Source organism: Fusarium mangiferae, assembly GCF_900044065.1.
Source record: "Fusarium mangiferae strain MRC7560 genome assembly, contig: FMAN_scaffold007, whole genome shotgun sequence".
Lineage (NCBI taxonomy): Eukaryota > Fungi > Ascomycota > Sordariomycetes > Hypocreales > Nectriaceae > Fusarium > Fusarium mangiferae.
This window is the reverse complement of record NW_024573927.1, coordinates 662,388-685,741: the sequence shown is the minus strand read 5'-3', so window position 1 is coordinate 685,741 and position 23,354 is coordinate 662,388. Positions and strand designations below refer to the sequence as shown.

General features: G+C 47.0%; 7 protein-coding genes across 7 annotated transcripts; 4 read left to right on the top strand and 3 right to left on the bottom strand.

Annotated features, from left to right (window-relative positions):
* Positions 1-1,171: 1,171 nt before the first annotated feature.
* Positions 1,172-1,957, top strand: FMAN_13345 (catalase; the record flags this gene model as incomplete). Its single annotated transcript, XM_041832803.1, has 1 exon — positions 1,172-1,957. One exon carries the CDS (start codon positions 1,172-1,174, stop codon positions 1,955-1,957), a length of 786 nt encoding a protein of 261 aa, XP_041683230.1.
* A 3,152-nt stretch (positions 1,958-5,109) lies between these two features.
* On the top strand, positions 5,110-5,859 carry FMAN_13344 (uncharacterized protein; the record flags this gene model as incomplete). The annotated part of the gene is made up of 3 exons (XM_041832802.1): positions 5,110-5,581; positions 5,660-5,713; positions 5,756-5,859. 3 exons carry the CDS (start codon positions 5,110-5,112, stop codon positions 5,857-5,859), a joined length of 630 nt encoding a protein of 209 aa, XP_041683229.1.
* Positions 5,860-6,626: 767 nt separating this feature from the next.
* FMAN_13343 (uncharacterized protein) lies at positions 6,627-7,713 on the top strand (the record flags this gene model as incomplete). The annotated part of the gene is made up of 2 exons (XM_041832801.1): positions 6,627-7,484; positions 7,531-7,713. The coding sequence occupies 2 exons, from the start codon at positions 6,627-6,629 to the stop codon at positions 7,711-7,713; spliced, it is 1,041 nt and encodes a 346-aa protein (XP_041683228.1).
* A 146-nt stretch (positions 7,714-7,859) lies between these two features.
* On the bottom strand, positions 7,860-10,395 carry FMAN_13342 (uncharacterized protein; the record flags this gene model as incomplete). Its single annotated transcript, XM_041832800.1, has 2 exons — positions 7,860-9,797; positions 9,850-10,395. The coding sequence occupies 2 exons, from the start codon at positions 10,393-10,395 to the stop codon at positions 7,860-7,862; spliced, it is 2,484 nt and encodes an 827-aa protein (XP_041683227.1).
* Positions 10,396-11,063: 668 nt separating this feature from the next.
* FMAN_13341 (uncharacterized protein) lies at positions 11,064-11,792 on the bottom strand (the record flags this gene model as incomplete). The annotated part of the gene is made up of 1 exon (XM_041832799.1): positions 11,064-11,792. The coding sequence occupies one exon, from the start codon at positions 11,790-11,792 to the stop codon at positions 11,064-11,066; it is 729 nt and encodes a 242-aa protein (XP_041683226.1).
* A 657-nt stretch (positions 11,793-12,449) lies between these two features.
* On the top strand, positions 12,450-20,332 carry FMAN_13340 (uncharacterized protein; the record flags this gene model as incomplete). The annotated part of the gene is made up of 3 exons (XM_041832798.1): positions 12,450-13,071; positions 13,121-14,039; positions 14,098-20,332. 3 exons carry the CDS (start codon positions 12,450-12,452, stop codon positions 20,330-20,332), a joined length of 7,776 nt encoding a protein of 2,591 aa, XP_041683225.1.
* A 307-nt stretch (positions 20,333-20,639) lies between these two features.
* Positions 20,640-23,354, bottom strand: FMAN_13339 (uncharacterized protein; the record flags this gene model as incomplete). The annotated part of the gene is made up of 8 exons (XM_041832796.1): positions 20,640-20,978; positions 21,030-21,319; positions 21,369-21,546; positions 21,598-21,861; positions 21,912-22,193; positions 22,241-22,357; positions 22,411-22,971; positions 23,031-23,354. 8 exons carry the CDS (start codon positions 23,352-23,354, stop codon positions 20,640-20,642), a joined length of 2,355 nt encoding a protein of 784 aa, XP_041683224.1.

The window sequence follows — 23,354 nt, the reverse complement described above, 5'->3', positions numbered from 1 at the left end:
AAATTAAAAATACTTTAAATTTATAAAAGCTTTAAAAATAATATAAAATAATAAATTTAATTATTTAATATTATAAATTAAAATTAAAAAGAAATAATTAAATAATTAAATTAATAATAAAATAAAATTTAATTTTAAAATTAAAATTATTATAAAAAAAGAAATTAAAAAATTAATTTTAATTTATATTATTACTTTTTTATTAATTTTACTTTAATTATAGATTTTAAATATAAAATTAATTAATTATATATTAATATATATATTTAATTAAATTTAAATATTAAGTATTTATATTTATTTTTAATTTATATTTCTTATATTATATTATTTTATAATTTAATTTAATTTATTATTAATTTATTAAATTAACTTTAATATATTAATATCTATAGTTTTTTTTTAATATTAAGACTTTTATTTTTTAATTTACCTTTTTTTTTTATAATAGCTTTTAATTTTTATAATATAATTTTTATATTATTATTTTAATTATTATAATTATATATTTTAACTTTATAAATTATAATTAATATTAGTTATTATTATTACTTATAATAATATTAATAATAATAGCCTATTATTATATTAATAGGCCTTAATTTTATTTTAGGTAATTAATTAAATCTTTTAAGATTATCTTTTAGCTTATAATATATATAATAAAAAACTATTTTTAAATTATATTTAAATATATTTTAAAAAGCCTTATTTAATAATTTAAAACTATAAAGTTAACTTTCTATATTAATATATAAAAAATCTTTATTTATATTTTTTTAATATTAAAAAAGTTATATAATATTAAGGTTATTAATATTAATTAGAAAAATATTTATATAATTAATAATTATTATAATTAAATACTAATATTTATTATTAAAGTTAATTATATAATAGTATATTTTTTAATAAAATTATAATTATTAAGTTATTTTAAAATAATATATTATAAAATTAATAAAAATGCCTTATATATATCTTATAATTATAAATACCTTAATTAAAAAATAGCTAAAAATATAGCTTTAATATAGCTATTAATGGCTTTAATATAGTACAATTAGGGGGGTAATTATACTGCATTTAAACACCCATCACAGCGTCATACATACCCACATGCATTTACCCCTGTCTCCTACCTCAGTAACTTTTTACTTATTCTTCTAAAATGGACCAATGTTGGCAACAGGAAATGCTTTCCTCGCGCGCCTTTCATAATCGGAAGACTCGCAAATTTATACCACAACGTTCTAGCGCTTTAAGCATTTCAAGAATCCTCGGCTCATACCAGCTTCAATGCCCTAAAGCCCATTCCCTGGCCTGTACGTCGCCATGCGATAGGGACCCAACTAAAGATCAAAGGGATGTAAAACATAAACATCACTCCGAGAACTCGGCGCGGTTTGAGGTTTTTCGGTTTACCGATGGGGAAGATGGGTTGCAAGGTGACCTATTTCTTCCCGGCGTGTTGGATGCTTCCTTTATCATGGCAGGAAGTCGGAAGAAAATCCACGACATCTTGGATCGCGCAAACATCTCCACGGAACAAGATTGCGAGGCCGAAAACGCTGAACATATCGCTGAGGAAAAATCAGCGGATGAATTCGACGTTGATGATCAACAACACGAGACCTGCCCCGAACAGCAATCATTTGAGGCTTCCGGAGATGAAGATAATCGCCCCAACGCGCCTCATGACTACAAGACCACTGAAGAGCTGCGGTCGGAAAACTTTGAGAAGAACACCTTCCGACAACCAAAGTTCTGGCTTTCATGGAGAGGAAATGTCCTTGTGAAGCCTCAATCGGGCGCAGCCTCGGCACCACTCGACGCGATTCAATCAGGCATTGGTTATATAGTCTTTACTGGAAATAAGTACCAAAAGTTCAAGGGTACCATCAGTTGTGATCTTTTGGGCTGGGATAATGTTGCAATAACTGGTTGGAAACAGTGAACAATATGTGTAGAAGGTTCAGATTCCTATGGGACATAGACTCTATTCCTTCTCTCAAATAGTGCCATAGACCTGATACACCCACTTGCTTCTCTTCTGCATCTCTTACTGCACTACTTGCGTATGATAGATGAGCCAACGGCTACACGACAAGTGAACATGCAACAGCATCTGATGCACTGTAGTCTGTCTTCTGTATCATGTCTTTTTCAGCTGACGGCCATTGTGGCAGTAAGCTTGCAATTACTTGAGTCAACCTGAGCGAGATACTGTCTCGTCAGCGGGCGGGGAGCACAGCTCTAGTGCACGGAGCATAAGCAGGAACATGAAACTCGCACCGCGATGTAAGCTAGCACCCTACGGAAGTGCATACTGCAATCCTGCGGCACTAGAAAGGAATCTTGAGAATTGCAGATCGGGCTTCGATAGTCATTAACGGAAGGCCTTCATTACTTTTCAAGTGCGTCTCACTGGTCCGCGATGGCCCGTCTGAAGTAGAAAGAGGGGCCTGTACTGATGGGGCCTCACTCCTGAGCTGGCCTCCGCAATAAGTCGGAAGGGCGGAGAGAAGCAGATGATTTGTAAACACTAGATGCAGCAGTATCATTGCATACAGTGACATCATGCAACTTAACAAGCAAATAATAGCTTCCATTCATGGCAATGGTGTTTTATGTGGACACTTGTAGGTATTAGTGTCATAGACGAAAATCATGTTATACTGTGTATCACCTCTCCTTGGCTGGCAATGGACTTGTATATCAGGACCAGTAACAAAGCTGACGTGAATCCAATCAGAGTGAATCTTTTCTGCACATACGGCCATAGCGACCAGACGAGCAAAAGCTGGTAGTACTGTCCTCCTAGCTTCAATTTCCACAAACCATTAAGAAGGTCGTGGAACTCTACAGTGCTTCTCGCGTTACACAGCTTCGTTGTCACTGTTAGGATCCGCCGGAGTCCGGATACCATAGATGGCATAAGTATAGCGGATATGACTGGAAACAGCCTGTGAGCTTGGCAATAAGGTTAAACATAGCGGGGATAGCTAAGCCGAACTATGGACTGAAGGATCTCCGTGTCGAAAGAAGACTCTCCATCGTAGAAAGTGCTGGAATCAGTGATCATTTGTAAAGGCTGTTGGATCAATTGGAGTAGAGAACACTCTTTGAGAGCTTACACTGCATGCGGCTGAGTATCTAACTGTCAATAGTCCAAGCTTCTGGCAAGACAGTACCAAATGATGTGTCTCGACCATGTTTATGCACTCAAGTCAAACGAACCCAGACCTTGAACTAATGCAGGTATGAATCAATACGAAGACTCATCTGTTTCACATCTCACGTGATGTTATGATCTGGCCAAATCAGGATTGGGCCTCCATTTTGAGGTGTAGTTGGTCCAAAAGAAAGTCCCCGACTAGAGCTAAAAATACCCTAAACAAGACTATTGAATGTTGTGCATACAGAAATGGACAGGTCATCACACCCTCAAATTATCAAGATGGGGAGCCGAACCATTTGGTTTCCTGTTCTGAGTGTCAATAGCCATGAATCATGACCCCCCTCTCGGCAACATACGCTCTGTTAGGCGGGTTCCAATGATATTCTCCTGGTGCACAACGGAAACACCGCATCGAGCTTGCATGAGGCGACTGCATAATTGCACTCACATATAGTGTTGGCGATGCTGAACTTCACGATTCATGCTCTCTAGAATCGACCAAAGCAAAATCGATCGATGAAAACACCAAGTCAGGCTAAGTTGAATGACTTAGGTCGACTTGATACGCATATTAGAAAGTTTAAATAGAGTTCTTTTACTCGGTCATAATCGATTCAAGATGACACTGTAACCATATCATCGTCTAAACGAGCTCTCAGGTTCCCAGGTACCTGAATGATAGCTCCAGGCACAGACATTGAAGAGACAAGAGCAACCATAAATTTAGCTTAGGTCTGATGCTAATACGGAATTGAGTTTGGATCTGACTGTTACAAGTGCCTCAACGTTGAGGCCGGTTTGGCTTGATACCCGCATTCCTGAGTATGCAACCACTGGTAACGTTTTGATTGGTGATGACCAACTCGACCAGACCCATTTCGCCCTACACACGATATGCAGAATGAGTAGCATATTGTGTAGTGTCATGCCTATAGCATTATCTCCGGAAGACTCGGTTGCGAGATCTCGGAGAGGTACAGCAGCAGCAACCCAAGCTGCGGAGTGAGATGCTGTTATTGTGCCAGCAAAGCTCTTTCGCTTTGTTTCTATTTGATTATGAATGAATACGATGTATCCCCTGAATTATTGTTTCACATCAACTGGGTTATTCCATCTAAAGCTGACCCATAGCCGGCTGGACACGGAGAGTTCATTTGTCCGAACCGCACCTGAAGATAAGTCGGCCACAGCAACCCCACAAGTATTCCCATCACTCGTTGGTGGGATTTTACCTTGACTGTTTCGATATTCAGCCTCAGGGGAACCTCCACCCAACTTTTGCTCTCTGCTTCTGCATGAAGACACCACATTGAAAAAGTGTATGCATGATACGAGAAGACACAAATTTCTGTTGGTAAGCAAGTCACCGCTTGGAATTCGACGGCAATGACAACATCATTCTGCAGTAACCCCATGTGGCAGAACTTTTCAGCGTATCAACTCCGTCCTGAGAGAAACAGTCATGTCGGGCTCGAAGGGTGGAGTCCTTGTAGAAGCCAATCGCATCTAAGAATCAAGGCGGGAGTTCTCATCCGATAGGTAAGCCACGTATTTGTTTTGAGAGAGAGAACAAGGGCATCATGATGCATGCCTGTCGGATATTCTCCAAGTGATTGTAGGTGGGCATACCACTCAACGTGGATTTCACACGATCCCAGTCGATGCATTCGCGATGGGGTGCAATGGTATACAGTGGTCGAGACCAACTGCAGATGTTGTATGATGACTCTCACATCTCATCCGGCGACGGGAGGGGAACATAAAAGCTAGCCGTTTCCCCCTCCGGATCTATTCTCTTCCCTCCTCATCCGCCCTTCACTTTCTCGGCTCTACTTCTCCAACCGTCTCTTCACTCTTTAAAGAGACTTTGCAACCCATTTTACAATCTTTTCTTTACTGCAGCACAGTCCTGCCAACCATCTACAAAGATGAAGCTGTCTGCATTTACTCTCTTAGCTCTGATCTCAGGTGCTTTCTCTGCTCCTGTTGCCGAGCCTGGCAGCGAGGTCTACTACCCTGAGTACAAGCCCGTAAAGAGCTGGGGAGAATATGGCGGGCCTGGAAAGTCCAAGCCTCACAAGCCAAAGCCAAAGCCTCAATATCCTCCTCCCAAGCCCTATAAGCCTGATTACCCTGGAAAACCTGACTATCCCAAGCCAGGAAAGCCAGATCATCCAAGCAAGGCCCATAAACCGTGGGAGAACAACCCTGGCCAGCCTGGGAAGCCTCATTACCCGCCTCCTAAGCATCCTAAGCCGGAACCTTATTATCCTCCTCCTAAGCCGCACAAGCCTGAGCCTCATTATCCATCCAAGCCTCATAAACCTGATCACCCAGGCAAACCTGACTATCCTGGACCCGGTAAACCTAGTCACCCAGGAAAGCCTGACCACCCAGATGGTAAGCAAGACCATCCGGGAAAGCCTAATCACCCGGGAAAACCTGGTCATCCTGGCCCTGGTAAGTCTGGCTATCCAGGACCTGGCAAGCCTGATCAATCAGGACCTGGTAAACCTGATCATCCCGGTCCTGGTAAGCCTGACTATCCTAAGCCTGGAAAACCTGATCACCCAGGTAAGCCAGATGGTCCAGGCAAACCAGACTATCCTGAGCTTGGAAAACCTGATCACCCGGGCAAGCCAGACGGTCCAGGCAAGCCTGATAAAACTTCAACTTAGGCCAGCAACTCATGGCCACCCTTTTATGCTCAAAAAAGCTTACCTCGATCTTGCTTGATGCAAAATCGTGCTTACGACTGGCCCCAAGTCTGGGATCATTGGGCCGGATGGCTTACAACTTATGTGCTAGGATGATGATGATAATGTTTGGGGGATATTCATGCAGGGCAATCAACACTCGTTTCCTCACTCCTGACACACATCTCAACGAGAGAGCCTCTATTTTCACCGCTTAACCTTGCGATTTCTACCCTGAAAGTCTCTGACATCTGTCATTGCCTGATTTCTTTTCTTCTTATACTCTCTTTAATCCTGTTCTTCCATACTTAGGTTGAGACAGTGGAAGGTGAACGCGGCCTGACACTACATACTATCATTTATATACAGCAGGTTCTTCTCCCAAATTCCATTTCTGTGACTGAGCCGCATCGTTCGAACCTCTGAGCCATGATTCCTGTTCATTGTGATCCAGTCACCATTAAATACCGTAGAATTCACCAGCACTCCAGTATATCAATTTCAGCACACACAATGCCTTATCTCTATTTGTTTCTAGGTATTAACTATACAATACATATAAAAGCCCATATGCAGTTCAGTAAAGTTCAGTTCCGAGCCCAGTTCCGGAACCGGACCCCCAATTCCGATTATCCGTCATCAAGCGGGGTCAGCACTCTATCTCGCCATACAAACCTGACATCCTCATATGTGATAAGTGCACAAGTTCTATACATGATACATCATTGTCGCTGATTAGAGCTCAAAAAATGACTGTTCATAGCAGCCCTGATGACTCGTGGCACGGGGTCATTACTTCGGATGGCCCATTCCAGCCCGAGAAGGACCGCTACCATCTTTACATCGGACTCTTCTGCCCTTTTGCTCACCGGGCAAATCTTGTTCGGCATCTCAAAGGTCTCCAAGATATCATCAGTCTATCCGTCGTGAAACCCTACCCCAAGGGCGACGATAAGGGATGGCCTGGTTGGCAGTTTCCGAGTCCTCCGGATGATGTCTATGAAGGGGCTACCGAAGATCACCTCTTCAAATCAAAGTATATGCACGAGGTTTACTTCAGAGATGACCCTGATTATAAAGGGCGGTACAGTGTACCTGTTCTCTGGGACAAGAAGGAGAATCGAATGGTCAATAATGAGAGCCACGAATTGCTTCGTTGGTTGCCAACAGCCTTCGATTCCATCCTTGACTCGAACAGCCCCGGGCGAGACCTTGACCTCTATCCCGAGAACTTGAGATCGACCATTGACGACATCAATGTTTGGATGCAACGAGACCTCAATAGTGGCGTCTACAAAGCCGGATTCGCAACGACCCAGGAGGACTACAACAACAATGTGCCAACAGTCTTCGCGGCACTCAACAAGCTCGAAGCACTAATCCACCAAAATGGAGGCCCCTATATCCTTGGCAAGCAGCTCACCGAAGTCGACATACGCGCGTATGCCACTGTCGTCAGATTTGATGTTGTCTATGTTGGTCACTTTAAATGCGATCTCGGAACCATTCGCGCCAACTACCCAGTCGTTCATGAGTGGCTCAAGAACCTCTACTGGAATGTTCCAGGCTTCAAAGAGACCACAGACTTTAGGCATATCAAAGAAAACGTAAGTCTGTAACCCATTTGTCTGAATGGGACTAATCTTGTATCAGTACACAAAGAGCCACTACAAGATCAATCCTCTTGCTATTACACCTCTTGGTCCCTTTCCATATATGGAGGAGGGCGTTGACTTGGACTTTGGCAAACTGAAACCAGGCGTGATTCGTCACCCGGCTGTGCTTGAGCGCCAGAAGGAGCTGTATGGTTCGGAGGACTTTAGCCAAAGGCTCTAGTAACCATGGATCGTCCTACTTTAGATTCACCATCGAGTATTTCGTGTCTGATCGTCAAACCAACCCTCATGTTATCCTAATTCGTATTTGCTCCATACATGTATCATCCTTGGACTGAAGTTCTGACGCCTATCATCCAAAATTACTCAAGACGGCCCCGTGTTTCCTTGATTCAATTCCATGCCTGTAGCAGACTGTAGCCACGTATTCCAGTCAATGTCAGTATCAATATCCATATTGATATCGATGTCTCCTAATCCGTTGCCACTTTGATCCATGTCGGTCCAAAGCCATGATGCAACATCTGCTTCTCCAGGCTGGCCATCAGCCCATGCTTGGGGAAGCATGTTCATCTCTGTTGGTAGTGTATCACCAGCTACGCCCATCTGAAGCCCAGGGTGATAAGAAGCAAAGTCGAACGAGGGGTTTGCCCACTGAGTGGCATTGTTACCCATGGCCGAATTCTCTAGGGATTGGGTCGTGGTGCTATCACTGGCTTGAGGTACAAGTTGCTCGGAAGTACCATAGGTAGTCTTGCCCACAGCGGAACGCCAATGCTCAAGAAACCGCTGCTGCAAAGTTGCCTCCTGGGACGATTCCGGGCTAACAGGAACAGGAAGCGAGCGATCAGCCTGCTCCAATTTCTCGATCATAGCAGGGTTGTTCCGGATTTGCACCAGCTGCTCGTCTCGGTGGCTTCTCGCTTTAGCCATCAATCGGCGTAGCGGAATCCACATACGCGCATTCTTGGTCATGTTGTGCTGTGACGGTATCAGCCACACGCTGTGCAGAGCCACCCATGCGCGTTCGACAGTAGGCGACCACTGCCGTCTGGATGTCTCAATCAGAAGCCATACAATGGCATACCAGTGAGTATACGTCTGGTAGATCCATCGCCACTGGCGGCATTTTGTCTCAGCATTGAGCGCGTGGTTATGCTCTGCGACCTCGATAGCAGCGACGAGCAGTTTGTCTCGAATATCGTCCGAGAACCGCTCGTCTGGCGATGCAAAAAGCGAAGGAAGATACACTAAGAGTGTCAGCTTGGAAAGCACAAGCCGTGCGCACACGATCCCGACCCAGTTGGCTATATCTTCTGGGTTAGCGGAGCGGAACAGGTAGCCGTTCTCGAGCTTTTCTTGGATACCGTCGAGCATCTTAGTCTGCTCCTCGAGGGTAGGCCCGGATGAGTGAATACTCGATGCCATCAACTGTCTCGAAACTTGGGCTAGTTCACACATGGAGAGTGCGAAGGACATGTCTGTGACGCCTTTGCGCTCCGGAGGAGTCTCCTTCGTCTCAGGCTCAATGTCTGAAGTGTTGATGTTGAGAGGTATCTTGGTATCGAAGCTGTCTTGTGTGATCGAGAACTCAGTCCCCTGATCTTCAGATGCACGTATGTCAACTGTAATGATCATCCACCAAAGGCGACGGCGTTGCTCAACTTCAAAGGGTGACAGATGCTGAAACCTTGAACCGTCTCTATGGAGGCCAACAGCGTGAGCCATACGAATCATCAAACCAGTCATCATCCAAACGTAAACAGGGCTATCGTACCGCCTCGCGAGAGATAAGAAGATGACCAAGGCCTGAACAAGGACAATATCCGGGTTGTTGAGGAAGTCTGCTCGTGCCAAAGCCTGTTCAAGGCCTCGACGGAACTTCATATTAAGCTCCGTTTTCGTAGATCCAAAATTGGCTAGCACATCGTCGTCTTCCATGGATGTGATGGCAGCGTAGTAGATGGAGAAGAGCAGCGCCTGGTGCTTGAGAGACACCTTGGCCGCTGTCCCAGGTGAAGGGCGAACCATCTTTCTGATGCTCGGCATATGCACAATATGCATGATGAGGTTTATGTTCTCGTCGAATACGTCGAGTAAGAAGGGGATCTGTGATGGCAACGGGCTGAAGTCTTGTTCGCCGGGCGATGCAGGAGCTTGGCTGTTTCGAAACAAGAAAGCATGCCGCTCCGATGGTTCTCGGTAGAGTTCTTGAGTTGAGGGAGTGCTGACCGGAAAGTCTTCATCTTCGGAAGACTCATCGTCATCTGCCATCCTACGAGTATCCATCTTCAGGCCATCGAGCTGCAGGCAGTCAGAGCGATGAACAGCAGAAGCAGGGCTGGAGTTGACGTACCTCATCACTGATGCGAGACCAGAAGCCACTAGCTACATACTTTTCCCTGTTCTTATCCTTAATAACCATTCTCCCAAAATGTTTCTGCACGTCAGAGGCCGTTGATGTCGACGATGGACTCGCCGCATCCTTCACAACATCTTGAGGCGATGGCGCCTCAGATGACGCACCCCTACTCGCAGCAGCATTAGCCACCTCAAGCTGTCCGCTCAACTCCTTGACCAAATTTTCCAGCGTCCGCAGTCTATTCATAACCTGATCAGTCCCAGAACTGCCACCGCCCTGTGCTGCTACACCCTGCCCATTATCAGCGATGCGCTCCAAGCGCCTCGCCCATCTTGGCGGACGATCATTGGAGGGTACAACGCAGGGAATATTAGCCTTGCGGCAGTTTGAACATGGTGACAGCTTGTCGCAGCGCACTTTACGACTACGACATACGACGCAGCTGCGGAGCTTGGCTGTGGAGGCGTTCCTCGCGTTTTTCTCGGGCGCGGAGGCCGAATCTGACGCGAGAGGGGTTGGGATAGCGGGGGAGGGCGTCATTCGTGATGAACAGCAATACTGGGACCAGCAAAGATGAGAGAGTCTCGTGTATATACGATGTGATCTGCAATAGTTGGATCTTTTTTGTCGCGATAGAGATTTACGTCCTTCTTCGAGGGAAATGAACTCTTCATCGGGCGAACTATCGTGGTAGATGCGCTGCTTCCAATCATCGCTATCGTGTACGATCAGTCACTACTTTACCCCTGCTTTCGGCCAGCCAGGAATTCATCATAGATTAATTTGCTCATTGTGCTAAGCCTTCTCCATGTGTCTCTCTACTACTTAGATTGAAATTAGCTATCAAAACATGTATATTACTTATTGTATCAGTTCAATTCGAACCCCAAAGCTTGACTGATAAGTAGCTACGATACTGAGTGTTAAAGTCCTGATAGGTTATCTGGAAGTCAAGATAAGCGCTAGAGCATTTTGGGACAACTGTGCCATTCTCCCCAGCGCTGATGCCTCAGGGTAGCCAGGATCATCGCCTCAATTCCTGAACAAGATATCAAGAGTTCATTCAAGACGCCCCGGATCTTTGGTGTTTTGATGATTATTACTTGTATGAAGCAAAAGGTCGATAATACGAGCTAATCTATATGTACCTCCACGCTGTGTTCCCAACCAATTCCCAACGCCATGTTAATGATATTCTGCTGAGCCCCTCAGTAAGTGATGGATGCAATCTTGTTCACGTACTCAGCACGTGTTTTTACCAAGAGGTTTTCTGCCAGCCACTTCCCAGCGTCCTCCCGTGAAATAGTGTATCCGATCTCCAAAGATTCCAGCCCATTCTTGGGGACCTCGATGCCCACGCGCACTGGCGTTTTACTTTCACCGTCCACCAACAAACTGCCCCGCACGATGGTGAAGTCTTCACCACTGTCGGCCAACTTGGTCTCCATGATCTTTTTGTCTTCGTGGGGGACCTTGAGAGCAATCGCATAAATAGGGTAGAGAAGAAGGGGATAATCGCGACCAAAGTCCGACATGCCAGTGGTGCTAAAGACGGTGATGTGAGGTCTTCCTACTGCACCCTCTACACGTATTTGCGCGAGGGCATCGAGAAGGACAGTGATGCCGATGCGACAGCAGTTGGGATCATCAATCGTCATTTTGTGAATGATGGGCTTGCCGCCAATCGTAGAGACGATTGCATCGACGATTGAGCCATCATCCTTCTTTAGACAAGAAGACACTGCCTTTATATCGTGGGCGTTACCTTCAACGATTCGCAGATTAGGATGAGCTTTAGGCGATACGTGCGCCTCAAGTTTTGATGTGATTCGGCAGAGAGCGATGCAGTTATGCCCTGCAGCCAGTGAATGCTTTAGCGCTGAGAGGCCTACGCCTGTGCTAGCGCCGAAGAATGCGACTGTCTTTGGTGAGGACATGGTCATGCTGTTGAGGCCTGGGAGATCTAAAAGAGGTCGATAAGGGTTATTTCACTAGAGAAATTGTTTGATCTGAGTCTTTATTGTTGGAGTCTATTTTCAATTGTCGAGGCCATGGCCCTTCTTTTGTAGAGTTAGCTTGAGGCCGACAGTTGACCGAAAACGAACAGGCCTGTAAACGACCGCTAGAATCTCGCTCTTTTTTCGCGTCCGCTCGCGTGGCTGCCTGTTTGGAAAGCAGAGCACACAGGACAGGCTCACAGTTCAACAACAATATCTCTTACCGAGTTGGTAATTCCACATTTATGCATTGGATCATGACCCTCAATATGTAGAATTTACATGAATTACCCTTGGTTGTTGTCAATGAAGACTACCAGCGTACGGCGTGCACTGTCCGAACTGACCGATAACGCAAGACTGGGCTGTGGCCTTGAAAATGCATCTATTGGTCACACCCGGCATATACAGTCAGCGTTTTACTGGACGCCATCCGTGTCAAGGCAAGCACCCAAGATAGCAGCCTAAAAAGGTAAGCGTCGCGAGCATTGCGGCTGAGACTTGGTGTCTTGATCATCGCGAGTTGGGCTGGAACCTGCAAACTAGATTACTAGCGGAGTAAACTGCGCAAAGAAGAATTGTCAGTATTAAATCGTCATGGCGACGCAAATGCCTCCCTCAGACAATGCAAGTGTGCAGAGTCTCTGGGACCAAGCATTCAACTCCCTGGGCACAGATCTCAAGACATCGCTCGGCCAGGCTGCGACGCATAAGCGCGACATTCTGGCTGCCGCCCTGGAAGCAGCGGAGACCCGAAAAGCCACTAGTCTCCGTAAACGCTGGAAGTTCAAGCGGTCAAATGGAGAAGTCGTGATCATCCGAGATGTTCTCGAAAAAATTGCGAAATGGATCGATTCCTTTAAAGCGGTTGGCGATGCGGCTGTCCAGTTTGATGCCAGTAACGCTTCGCTGCCCTGGGCCGCAGTCAGACTGCTTCTTCAAGTGACAGTCAACGATGTCCAGCAGTATGGAACCATGGTTCAGGACCTTGAGGTGGTGTCTCGGATCATTGCACGATACAAGGAGTTTGAGAATCTGCACCTTGGCCGAGATGAACACGCTCAGCCTGCTCTTGAAACAGCCCTCACAGTTCTTTATACAGAAGTCTTGACATATCTGGCACAAACTATTGCCTTTTTCTCACAATCAACTGCAGGCATGTTTGCAGCCCCGTTGAGAAAGACATTCACTGACCCGAGCAGTCCGACTCGCCAAGAGTGTCTTTTGGACAGGCGACGATGGGATACAAAAGATCTTATCCCGAGAAGATGAGGTTCTCAAACTAGCTAAACTTCAGGATACTTCGGATTTACGCTTTATCCAGAAGACAGTTCTTCGCCTCAGAGATCAAATCAACAATAACACCAAGCGTGTCGAAGAGGACGATTATATAAAGATGATATCCTGGATGTCCACGTCGCCATTCTCAATCCATCACGAGACCATATCCGATTCAAGAACGCCAAATTTCGGCCAGTGGCTTCTGAAGCATGAGGCTTACAGAAGCTGGTGCGAGTCTAGCTCTTCATCAACGCTCTGGATCCATGGAATCACGGGTTCAGGCAAGACCAATCTTTTCTCTGTGATAGTCGATTCATTGCGGGCAACCTGGGCTTCACAGCCAGAATCGACACCCTTCGCATATTTCTACTGCCTCAAAAGCGAGTCAGAACCGGAGAGATCGTCAGCGGACGGAATCCTTCGTAGCATTCTGCGTCAACTCGCGATGACAGAAACCCAAAGTGATGTTCGCGACTTTTTCTATTCCGACTTCCAGCGCCGCTCCAGATCAGCTCTCCTCCAGGGACTGGACCTTCCAAAATTGAGTAGGAAGGAGTGCGTGGATCGCATCGTCCAAGTCGCCAATGAAGACCCCATCACAATATTGCTCGATGGTGTTGAGCAGGTTGAGGATCAGAGTTGTGATATTCTCTTGCGGTGTTTATCTGACATCATTTCAAGGGCTGAGAACGTCGTCAAGGTGTTAATCACAAGCAGGAATAGCCTCGGTATCCTCTCGTCGCTACCGACTGCCAAGGAGATAATTGTGACGGCCGACCTTGTCCATGATGACATGGCTCAGTTCATCACTCAGAAGATTGACGACACCAAACTAATCAGTGGAAGGCTCTCACCGGACAAAAGAAGCTGCTTGACAAAGGAGCTGCTAGAGGGTGCAGGCGAGATGTAGGCTCCCTTTTCATTCATCTTCTCGTTATTGTCTTGATCAATTGACTTTTTCTAGGTTCCTATGGGTCCACCGACAAGTACAGCAGCTTCGCAAAGTCAAGAACGAACATGATCTGCTTCCGGCTCTACGGTCCAACATTCTATCTGATCTCGACACGCTTTACGAAAACGACCTCGCACAGATCTTGCAATCAGGAGACACGTCACGACAAGTCGCCATTCACACCTTCTCCTGGCTGCTCTACATGAAATCACCATTGACTCCTGAGGCATTGCTGGCCGCTGTCACTGCAACAAGCATAGGGGATGTCCTTTACACAGCGGCGGACATATCTGCTGTGTGCTCGAACTTGGTGGTTATAGACCTCCATCGCCAAGTTGTCCGACTTGCTCATCATTCAGTCAGAGAGTTTATCCTCCGCACTAAGCAGTCTTTATTCTCTGCCTCCGTAGCTCACAGTTTGCTGGCATCGACCTGCATAAAAGTCAGTGCGCGTGGTCCGCCTGATAGTGGAAGCTTGGAACAGCAGGTTCGAGGCTTCTTCTTCTATTCCGCTACGCACTGGGCAGGCCACTTTGAGAGTTCAAGGGTTGTCAAGAAGGAGGACAAGCTGTTTCAAGATATGATCTCATTCGTCTTCGAGGATGAGGACTATGATGTCAGCCTTTCCTTCGAAGCCTGGCTAGATACTGCGAAGGAGATTGCACGGCTGCTGCCGAGGGATCACCCAGAGAAGCCGGCTCTTGATGCCATACCAAATGAAACGTCATCTCCTCTCTTCTTAGCAGCCGTCTTTGGTATAGACGGCCTGCTGAGTATTATTGCAAAGTCCGAGAGTGATATAGACTGGGACCAAAGAAATGACCTTGGGCATACCGCACTCTACCTTGCCGCTGCTACTGGTCATCTCTCTACCGTGGCGGCTCTGATTGAGAAGGGTGCAGAGCTGAACGTCGAATGCGGTACAAATGGAAGTCCGTTGCATGTTGCGTGTTTCAGAGGATATCAAGACATTGTAGAGGAGCTGCTTCAACACGGTGCATCTCCACAATGTGGCTCGAAGTTTCAGAGCGCCATCCAAGCCGCATCTCAAGGAGGGCATGAAGATATTGTGCTATATCTCATTAAGCACGATGCATTTATTAACTCCGAGGATGACTATGAGCAAGCCCTGCAGATGGCAACAGAGTATGGCTTCATTAAGGTCATCGACCAGCTTCTGAAGCCAGAGTTCAAGCACTTCTTAGACAAAGACACACCAGACAAACACAAAATGAGATTAGCCAAGGCGATCAAAGCCGGTCAGCTATTTGTGCTACAGCGTCAGATTTCCAAAGCATCGCCGGGAGTGGTGGACACTTTCCCAAAAGACGCGGTTGCAATTGCCGCTCTCTATGGCCATACAGATATGGTCAAGTATCTCCTGGAACAAGGTCTCGATATTGAAGCCGAAGGTCAATTCGGCACGCCACTCCGTTCAGCTTGCTTGATGAACCGCAGGTCCACTGTCGAAGAGCTACTCAAGAGCGGTGCCAAAATCAACACAGAAGAACAGAAAGGCAATGCCCTTTACGTCGCCGCTGCAAAAGGCCACGTAGATATCGTCAGGATACTACTGGACGAAGATGCAGATCTTCACCAGAAAACGGGATCTTGTGGCACTGCGTTGCATGCGGCAGCATATCACGGCCACAGAAAGGTTGTCGAGATGCTTCTTGACGCTGGCGCAAATGTTCATGCCGCGGGTTCATCTCCAGACGCGTTCCATGCCGCTGCTGAAGGTGGTCATCAGAACATCATCATGCTATTCCTGGAACGAGGCTACAGGTTCCTTTACGAGCCGCCGAGTCCCAAGTACAAGAGAGCTCGACCCTCGCCATACAGGCCACTTTATCGGGAGGCTTCTCCGGGAAGAGATAAACATCCTCGCTCTAAATTGTGGCCACATCTTTACAAGCGGAAAGCTGGAACGACCGAGCCTGGGACTGACACAGATGCCCGTGACAACATCACTCGAGTTGAGACTGACGATGAAATGGAGATGATCGCTATCGATCAAAGTAATTCTCGCCGCGACGATGAAGATACGTGGGACAGCTCTCAGAAGAACCGCCCGCTTACAGCTAGTGCTGCAAGAGGAAGAGATGCAGTTGTCGCGATACTACTGGCGCAAAAAGAAACTCTGGGACTTATGGATTACGAAGTTGATGCTGCTCTCAAAGCAGCTGCCTCCAACGGCCACTTGAACACTGTTAGGATATTGCTCGACCACGCATTGAAGATGAAGGGTCCCTTTATTCAACGCATCTCCTCAACTTTGGAGAACATACAAGAGGGCTGTCACGATATCTTACAGCTAACTCTTGCTAAAGCCCTTGAGAGTGGCTGTACAGAAGAACAGATCGACCAGCTGAGGCTCAAACTTCCACCAGGAAAAGAACGGTACAAAGTCGCTGTCATCGAGCAACAAGTTCTGAAGGCAGATCTTCTGGAATGCTGCACCTCCGGAAATGTAGCTGTTTTGGAGGCTATCATGAATTGTAAACACCAGCGACTACTGCAAGCCAACGAGCTCCTGGAAGGCCTACAGAAGGCTGCAGAGAGGGGCCACATCTCGGTAATCAAGAGTTTGTTTAAGCTTAGTTCTCACCTACAACGCGCTGACATTCCTGACGACACACTGATAAGCGCTGCCGGAAAGGATCTTGAGATATTGAAGTTTCTCCTTTCTCAAAAAGTCGATGTCTCTGAATCCGAATTCCTTCTGAGCCGATTGATCTATACGGCTTGTAGCAAGGGACAGCCTGACATTATCGAATATCTCATATCCAACTTTGGTATCGATGTCAACGCCAACATTCCTGAAGACGAGAAACCCAGGCGCTTTAGACGTGTGAGGCAGTCTGCCGACCCTCGCCTTGCGAGTGCTCATATAACTACCACTGACGGAGCAGATGGTTCGACACCGGCTAACGAAAGTCGTCTTGTCAGTCTTTTACAAGTCTGCCTGAGCGCTTTTGACACTTATGAAATGCCTTACTATGCGAGGCGGTATAGAGATAGAACAATGCCTCAACAGCAGAAAACAATCCAAACACTAATGAGACTAGGTGCCGATCCGAACAGTCTAGGTGGAAAGGATGTTTATCCTCTTCCATATGCAACGAGAATTTGCCCAGGTGTCGTGGTAAAGGAGTTGCTTGAAGCTGGAGCAGATGTCAAACTTGCAGGTCAAGGAGACTTAGCTCTTTTGGGAGCAGTCCAGAGAGAAATGGAAGCCATGGCGGTTATGAACAGGCTATTGGACAATGGCCACCCTCTTCCCGACTATGTTGATAGAGGCAAGGCGCTTCTAGACAAAGTCCTCAAATTCTTTGAAGGCGATAGAGGGCGGCAGACATTCCACAGTATTATTGATGACCCAGACGGCCGCTTTGAACAGGCCCCGTCTTTGGAGTACATCTTTGAACAAGGGCCAGGGGCGGTACTCGAGTTCCTTTTACAGAATTATGATACAGGCAAGCTGGAAGACACAAGATATGGGCTAGTTCTCCAGATGGCTTGCGTACTGGGCAGAGCTCCTCTTGTAGAGTTGCTCTTATCACGGGGAGTCGGTGTTGACGCCACGGGATACTACTATGGAAGTTCTCTACAGGCCGCGGCACGTACTGGCCAGCTGCAAATCGTCAAGAAACTACTAGACAAGGGAGCAAACCCAAATGTGATACAGGGCCGTTGGCACACATCCCTACACGCAGCGATTGTTGGTGGCTATCTCGAAATCGTGCAGCTTCTGCTTCAACATGGCGCAAATCCTAAGTTGCAGTTCAGAATTGAACGACAGTCTCACAGCGAAAGAGGGTTAGCATCATCAAGCACACTTCAACTTGCTCTACAAGAGGGATATACGGAAATTGCAAGACTACTCCTTGATACAGACCCATCACTAGTCCAAGAAGAGGGTCGCCTCCAACATCCTCTTATCATAAGCTGTCAAAAAGGAGACGACGCCATCACAGAGCTGTTACTAGAAGCCAATGCTCCATTCAATGTACGAGGCCACAAAGAAGCTAATGTGGTAAGTATGGAGGTTCAAGATGCGAGTCCTTTGCATGCCGCTATTTCTGGAGGTCATGTCAACGTCGTCAAAGCGCTTTTGTCGAGAGGCGCTGATACCAACCTCGAAGTTGACGACTGTGACTGCCGAACACCACTGTTGGCAGCGATCCAAAAAGGGGATTTGCTTATACTAAGACTCCTTCTTGACTCTGGCGCAAAGATCGACAGTTCCAGTCTTCAGAAAGCCTGCAGAAGTGGAGATCTTTCTATTGTCGAGGCACTTTTTGAACAGCTGTTCAACGACAGGGAGGCTCCTTTTCAGATATTTGACGAGACTTTGGAATCACTGACGATAGAAAAGTTCTCTGATTACAGAACTCTTAACCTTGTCCTTGACTATGTACCTCCAACCCCGAGAAGATTTCTCATGGTGTGTTCCTCAGGCTCTGTTCCCCTGGTACGAAGAATGATTCAACAAGGCATGAGTGTCGATGGCAGTGATGAAGAGGAAGATAGCCCCTTGCAAGTGGCTTGTTACTACTTGAACTTTGAAGTGGTACGGCTACTGTTACAACGCGGCGCGAACGTCCGATCAAGATCATCTCAGCCAGGAGACCCAATTACTCTGGCACTATGGGCTTGCGCTTTACCCTTGCAGCAGCAATTGGAGCAACGAGGGACAAGACATCAGAAATATCGTGCAGAAAGTGCGGACTACCGATCGATACAGAGATGTACCAGCATCGTTCGGATTTTACTTGACTGCGGCGCCACTGCTGATGGTGGAACGCATGAAATGGAGAGTCCACTTCAGCTGGCTTCTTTTATTGGCAACTTAGAAATCTCTAAGCTTTTGATCGAACACGGAGCCAACGTAGATAAGATCACTGGAAGCTTCAAGACTCCTCTTTTCTCAGCTTTACAAGGGAACAACAGTGACATCATATCACTGATTCTGGAAAAGGGGGTCGACGTCAACTACGTTCATCCAATTCATGGTTCGGCATTGCACTTGGCCTGCCAGTACAATGACGAGCCAATTGTTCTCCAATTACTTCAACATGGTGCCTCACCCGTTTTGAAAGACGCAAACGGAGTCACAGCTCTTACGTTGGCCCTCAAGTCTGCAGCCTCTTATTATGGTGCAAGCCAGAATATATCCCGACTCATTTGTCGATACTCGACAACGCTCGACATCACGGATAGCGACATCATAGCTGCAGCTCGGGTAGGGCCTAGCGACTTGCTATCTTTTCTCCTTGACAGGAGAGGAGAAGAGCCAGTGACAGAAAATCTCGTCATTCGTTTCCTCAGCGAAGAGAGGCTGCCAAGTCAGGAAAACCTGGAGGTTTTGTTTGATCGTAGTCAGGGACTGGAAATAACTCCAAAGATGCTGAATGTTGGGCTCTCTGAACAGGCTTTCGGAAGCCTAACACAGGCTCGCCAGCTTTCAGTGGACATCACTCCTGACATGCTCGAATCTCAAACAGATTTCGGGACCCTGAAAGCACTCATAGGGTACCAGCCCGACGTCGAAGTAACGGAGGGTCTTGTGATTAAAATACTTTCAATTGTCCCGCGTTACAGCAGATGGTGGCAAAGGGAAGAGAGTACCGAGCTTCTCTTGTCACTATGGCCTCGAGACTTGCCATTATCAGTGACTAACGCCATGCTGAAAGCTGCAACTTCATTGCCCCACCTGGAGTTCTTACTCGAGCGCCTTGGTTGGGCCCAAGGACAGTTACAAGATGTCGCGGTATGGATTTGCGAACAGGGCACTGATTATTCCGGCACCCGAGACAACATGTTAGCACTGGTCTTGAAGGCTGACCCAGAAGTTGACCTCTCACTTTGTCACCTTGAGAAGATAATGCTGGGTGCCAAGCCCTGGATGCTAGATATGGTCTTGACGCATACACCCTCCCTTCCAATCACAGAGAAAATATTTCTCAGTATCTTCAGAGAGTATCCAGAAGCTCTAGAGCACACGCGTAAAGGGTTTGCGGAAGTCCTTGCAAGGCACCAGAAGAAATTTGTTTTCACGAAGAAGATTCGCGAAGCTATTGATATGGCGTATCAAAAGCATTCTGATATTGGTAAGAGAGACATATGGTACAGTTTGAGGGAAAGAGATGAAACTCTGGAGGAAGCTGAGGCCAGGCAGGCAGAGGAGAATGATGGAAACAAGAACGGCAATCACGACCACCCACGAGACAATATGGGTAAGTGAGAGGAGTGATGGCAGGTATAAGAGGAGGTTGGAGGAACGCAGGCATTCATGGGGCCGAGATTGTATGAGACGCAGGCTACTCTAAACAGGATTTATCTGTAACCATGGTCCAAGGTTGTTCTTGGCCAAAGTATCCTAAACCATAGCATTTTCACGAGAGTTGACACCAGTAATTTAATGAACATAGATTCGAAATAGCTAGCTGGGGTATAAGGTACATAGGCTAAAGTACGAGTCTAAACAACGCACAGGCAAATTCCAGGCTCATTTCCAGACCACCAGACTCAAAGTCTTGAGTACTCTCTCTCTACTCAGGAATAGGGCAAAGATCATAATTGCCGTTGACGTTGTTTCCCCACCAACTTGGGAAAGGATGTCCTGGGCCACCAGCTCCAAACACGGCGAAAGAGAGGATGAACAGGACTGTTAGACTGGCACCGTCAAAAGCACCAGTCACAAGGTAAGAGTAGTCCCTGAAGATGCGAGGTCGGTAGTTTCGGAGGTAGAACTGGACGAAGAAACCGGAGAGAATCTGGCTCAGGATGACGCAAGTCTGACTCTGGTTATAAGGGATATAACCAGCGAACTGGATGAACTGGGGAAAGTTGACATCGGCAACGTCAAAGTTCTTGATCTTAGGGTAAAACTGGAAACTGTTAGTCGGCTGTCACAAAACCTGATGACTGGGGAAATGTACCTTGTAAAAGATTCGGTGGAGAACAACCAAGCCGGCACCAACAAGCAGACCGAAAGGAACAAGCTCATAAGTACCGCCAAGCTTGTAGAGATAACCAGCAAGAGCCCAAGAGGTTGCATTGGTGTTGTAAGATTGCATGGTAGCACCACTCCAGGATGAGTTACCATCACCGTCGCGAAGAAGGTCTCGGTTGCTGCCGACGATGCTGATCATGATAGCGTAGTTGATGAAGCCACCAAGAATCGTTCCCCAGATCTGAGTGAGGAACATGACACGAGGAGGGATTTTGACTGCAAACTGGTTAATACAGACTCGGTAAGGCTGAGGAGTGAGACTTACGATATTCGCCCATCTTGAGATCGCCAGACAGATTGACAGCGTTGGAGATGACGTTGTGAGACCACGCAGCAAAGTACATGTTACCAACGGGCTTGCCAGGAAGCATGAGACCTGCAATCATCTTGGAAAGGTTGTTGGTCGCAATACCGTTTCCATAACGAGAGTAGAGGAGAGTGCTCTAGAAGAAGGGTCAGTTCTGATGGGTATATCATGAATCTTGTGAACTTACGACTGGTGCAATGATGGAACCCATGATGAGTGAGACGACGTAAGCCCAAGCAGGGAGAGTAATGTTCTCCTTGATGACAACGATCAAGCCGAGAACAAAGCTTCCCACGAGGACGGTCACATACCACCACCAGGGAGCCTCCTTGTAGTGCTTGGCCATGTGCTCGTGGTGGCGGTCGTCATATCGTCCCTCCTTGGCGCTCTTGAAAGCCTTGACGACGTCCTTGCCCCAGAAGAGGATGCAGTGGAGAATGAGAGCACCGATCTGTTGCAAGTTTAGCGTTTGGTAGGAAGAAGGTAGAGTTGATGACTTACAGCAGCGTTGGCCATGAACATGGCATAGGCAAAGGTACCAGTCAATCTGGGAAGACCAAACTCCAACAAGCGCGACTCGTTGAGGACACCGCCTTCGAAGACCTCAGCGACGGGGTAGGTAGTACCATTGGCCAACAAGAGTCGAGTAGACATGAAAGGCAGGGACTTGGCACCCCAGCCATTTCCGTAGTAGATGCCGGCCATGACGATATAGCAGACCACGAAACCAACAGCCATGTGAGCTTGAAGAGGGAGCGGGAGAGAGGTGTTGAAAGAGGTGATCTATACATGTCAGGTCAAGTTTCATAGAGGTGCTGAGAGTAACTCACATATTGCCAATCCAGGGAAATGCTGAAAAGGCCAAGACCCTCGTTGTTAGTAGCACCACCAAAGACACGGGTGAGGTTCTTGGCAGTGTTTCCGGTCGCCTTCATGGCAGCCAAGCACTTCACAAGTTGGTTAGCGAGGGTGAGGTTAAATCATTGAGGGTGTAGCTTACAGGAACAGAAACTGAGTTGAGCCAGGGGAAGATGTAGGCAGGGAAGAACTCGTAAAGCGACATGCCACCGAAACTGTACCAGAAGACTCGGAGAGGCTTAGAGTCCTTGACCTCCTGCCAGTGAAGACCCTGGAGAGTCTTGACAGTGGGTAAGTTACTCCAGAAGACGGCATCAACGTGCCAGACAGCAACAGGACGCATGATACCGCAGAGACCGTAACCAAACAGACCGATGGAAATGGTGCTCAGAATAACAGTAGTTGGGCTCAATGGCATGTTGTAGAACAGATCCTGCGCGGCGAAGACTTGAACACTAGCAGCAGCGTTGGAGGCTGAGGTGGCTGTGATGGCACAGATGGCGTGCTCCTTGAGACCCCATGGTCCAGGGTTGATGAACTTGATGAACTTGATCAGGAAGGGGAGTGAACCAGTGTTGCCCTTGGCTCTCCATCGAGCTTCGAAGTTGTCGCCGCGGGGGAGGGCGAAGGCCCAAGCGTTGCCGATGAAGTAGGAGATAAGGACGATGAAGGTACCCTGGATGGTGATCATGGTGGGCTTGAACTATAGTTGATCATATTAGATGATGTTGCATCAGAGTCTAAGTAGAAAGAGTCACGAACAGTATAGATCTGGTACATGACAGCCTGGAAACAAGCAAGACCGGAGGCTAAAAGAATACTTCGAAACGTCAAAGCGTTGTCGTGATCGTCTCTCATCGGGAGCAAGTGGCGAGAAGCATCGGCACCGGTAACAATAATGGCATCTTTGCTATCGCTGTCGCTTTCGTCGGTATGAGATGCATCGTGAACCTCGGGGCCAAGAACAGCGTTCTTTGCGTCGCTCTTCTCATCGATGTCCGTTGGGCTAGGAACAGGGAAGACCGAGGTCTCGAAGGTATCCTCGGGGCCGTGAGGCCCCTTGGGCTCGGCATTTGTGGACGACAT